Below are 1,661 nucleotides of genomic sequence, written 5' to 3'. Positions count from 1 at the left end.
GAGCAGGAAAGGGCAGGAAGGAGCAGGAAAGGGCAGGAAGGAGCAGGAAAGGGCAGGAAGGGCTGTATCCTCGTGCACAGGTACCGCCGGCGGAGGCAGAGCTGCCCCAGCTGCCACCATTCCTGGTGTGAGGAGCTGCGGGACCAGGACATGACCCTCAGGAAGGTAGGAATGGGAGCAGGAGCACGTGGAGGGGCTGTGGGATCCAGGTGTGCCCTGGGGTGGGGCAGGGGGGTACAGAGCCCACGGGCATCCCTCCCGTGCGGGAGGTTTGGGCAGGGCATGGCCGGGTTTGGTGGCCGGATTTGGTCCCTGCGCTGCTTCCACCTCCGGAGCAGAGGCTGCCCTGCCCTTCCAGGTGGATTTCATCTGGATAAACCGGGATCAGAAGCACTTCGAGTGGTTCCTCAGCCTCCTGAGCAAGCTGGAAAGGGAGCAGGCGGAGCTGGAGCCGGGAGGTGAGCGGGAGGCAGGGCCAGCATTCCCGGGACATCCCCCATCCATCCCAGTGCCGGGGTGCGGGTCCGCGGTGCCAGCCGGGCTCCCCTGGCACCCCCAGGGCGGTTCCTGGAGCTCCACCTGTACATGACCTCGGCCCTGGCGAGGAGCGACGTGAAGGCCCTGGGGCTGCAGGTGGCGCTGGATCTGCTGGCGGCCAAGGAAAAGCGGGATTCCATCACCGGGCTGCGCACGCGGACACAGCCCGGCCGGCCCGACTGGGGCAAGGTGGGGCACCGGGACACGTCCCAAAACTGTCCCGGGGCAGGGGGAACCAAGGATAGCCCCCTCTGGGTGCGCTGGGACATCCAGATCCAGGACAGGGAATGCCAGGGGGGCACAGGGAGCCTGAGCTGTGCCAAGGCAGGCAGGGATCAGAAATCAGGGAATGGGTTGGGGGGGAAAGGACCATAAAGATCCATAAGATCCTTAAAGGTTCCAACCCCCTAATCCAGCCCAGGGATCACAGAACCGTGGAATGGGTTGGAAAGGACCTTAAAGATCATCCCATTCCAGCCCCCTGACCCATCCCAGGGTCATAAATCATGGAACGGGTTGGAAAGGACCTTAAAGATCACCTTGTTCCAAGCCCTAATCAGGCCCAGGGATCATAAACCATGGAATGGGTTGGTCTGGGAGGGACCCCCTAATCCAGCCCCCAATCCCCTGGGTCCAGCCAGCACTCCCTCTCCCCCTTCCCCCTGTGCTCCAGGTGTTTGGGAAGGTGGCCCTGGAGCAGGTTGGGAAGGTCCAGGTGTTCTTCTGTGGCTCCCCAGCCCTGGCCAAGGTCATCCGGGGGCACTGCGAGCACTTCGGCTTCCGCTTCTCCAGGGAAAACTTCTGAGCCGGGGCCTTCCCGCCCTGCCAGGCCTGCCCAGGGATGGCACCGGGGCTTGGAGCTGCTCCATCGGGGCTGGGAAGAGGGGGGGTGCACGGTGGGATGGGCCAGGGGGATGTGGGATGGAGGGGTGGGATCCTGGAGCCGGGTGGGATGTGGAGATGGGGGTCCTGGAGCATCCACGGTGGGGTGGGGGGGAGAACCAGGGTCCCAGGGATTTGGGATGGCAGGGATGGGCCCTGTGTCACCTGGCAGGGATTTGGGATGGCAGGGATGGGCCCTGTGTCACCTGGCAGGGATTTGGGATGGCAGGGATGGGCCCTGT

The 1,661-nt window shown here is 64.5% G+C and overlaps 1 protein-coding gene across 1 annotated transcript in view; it reads left to right on the top strand.

Annotated features, from left to right (window-relative positions):
• Positions 1-1,395, top strand: part of NOX5 (NADPH oxidase, EF-hand calcium binding domain 5) — a 13,064-nt gene extending 11,669 nt beyond the window's left edge. The window contains exons 13-16 of the mRNA XM_017830224.1: positions 81-165; positions 359-458; positions 560-726; positions 1,211-1,395. Coding sequence (XP_017685713.1) covers positions 81-165; positions 359-458; positions 560-726; positions 1,211-1,342 — 484 coding nt within the window. The 3' untranslated portion in view covers positions 1,343-1,395. The remainder of the gene's footprint in view (positions 1-80; positions 166-358; positions 459-559; positions 727-1,210) is intronic.
• Positions 1,396-1,661: the final 266 nt, after the last annotated feature.

Source organism: Lepidothrix coronata, unplaced genomic scaffold, assembly GCF_001604755.1.
Source record: "Lepidothrix coronata isolate B3197 unplaced genomic scaffold, Lepidothrix_coronata-1.0 Scaffold176, whole genome shotgun sequence".
Lineage (NCBI taxonomy): Eukaryota > Metazoa > Chordata > Aves > Passeriformes > Pipridae > Lepidothrix > Lepidothrix coronata.
Note: the sequence above shows the minus strand (reverse complement) of the source record. Positions and strands in the feature narration are given on the sequence as shown.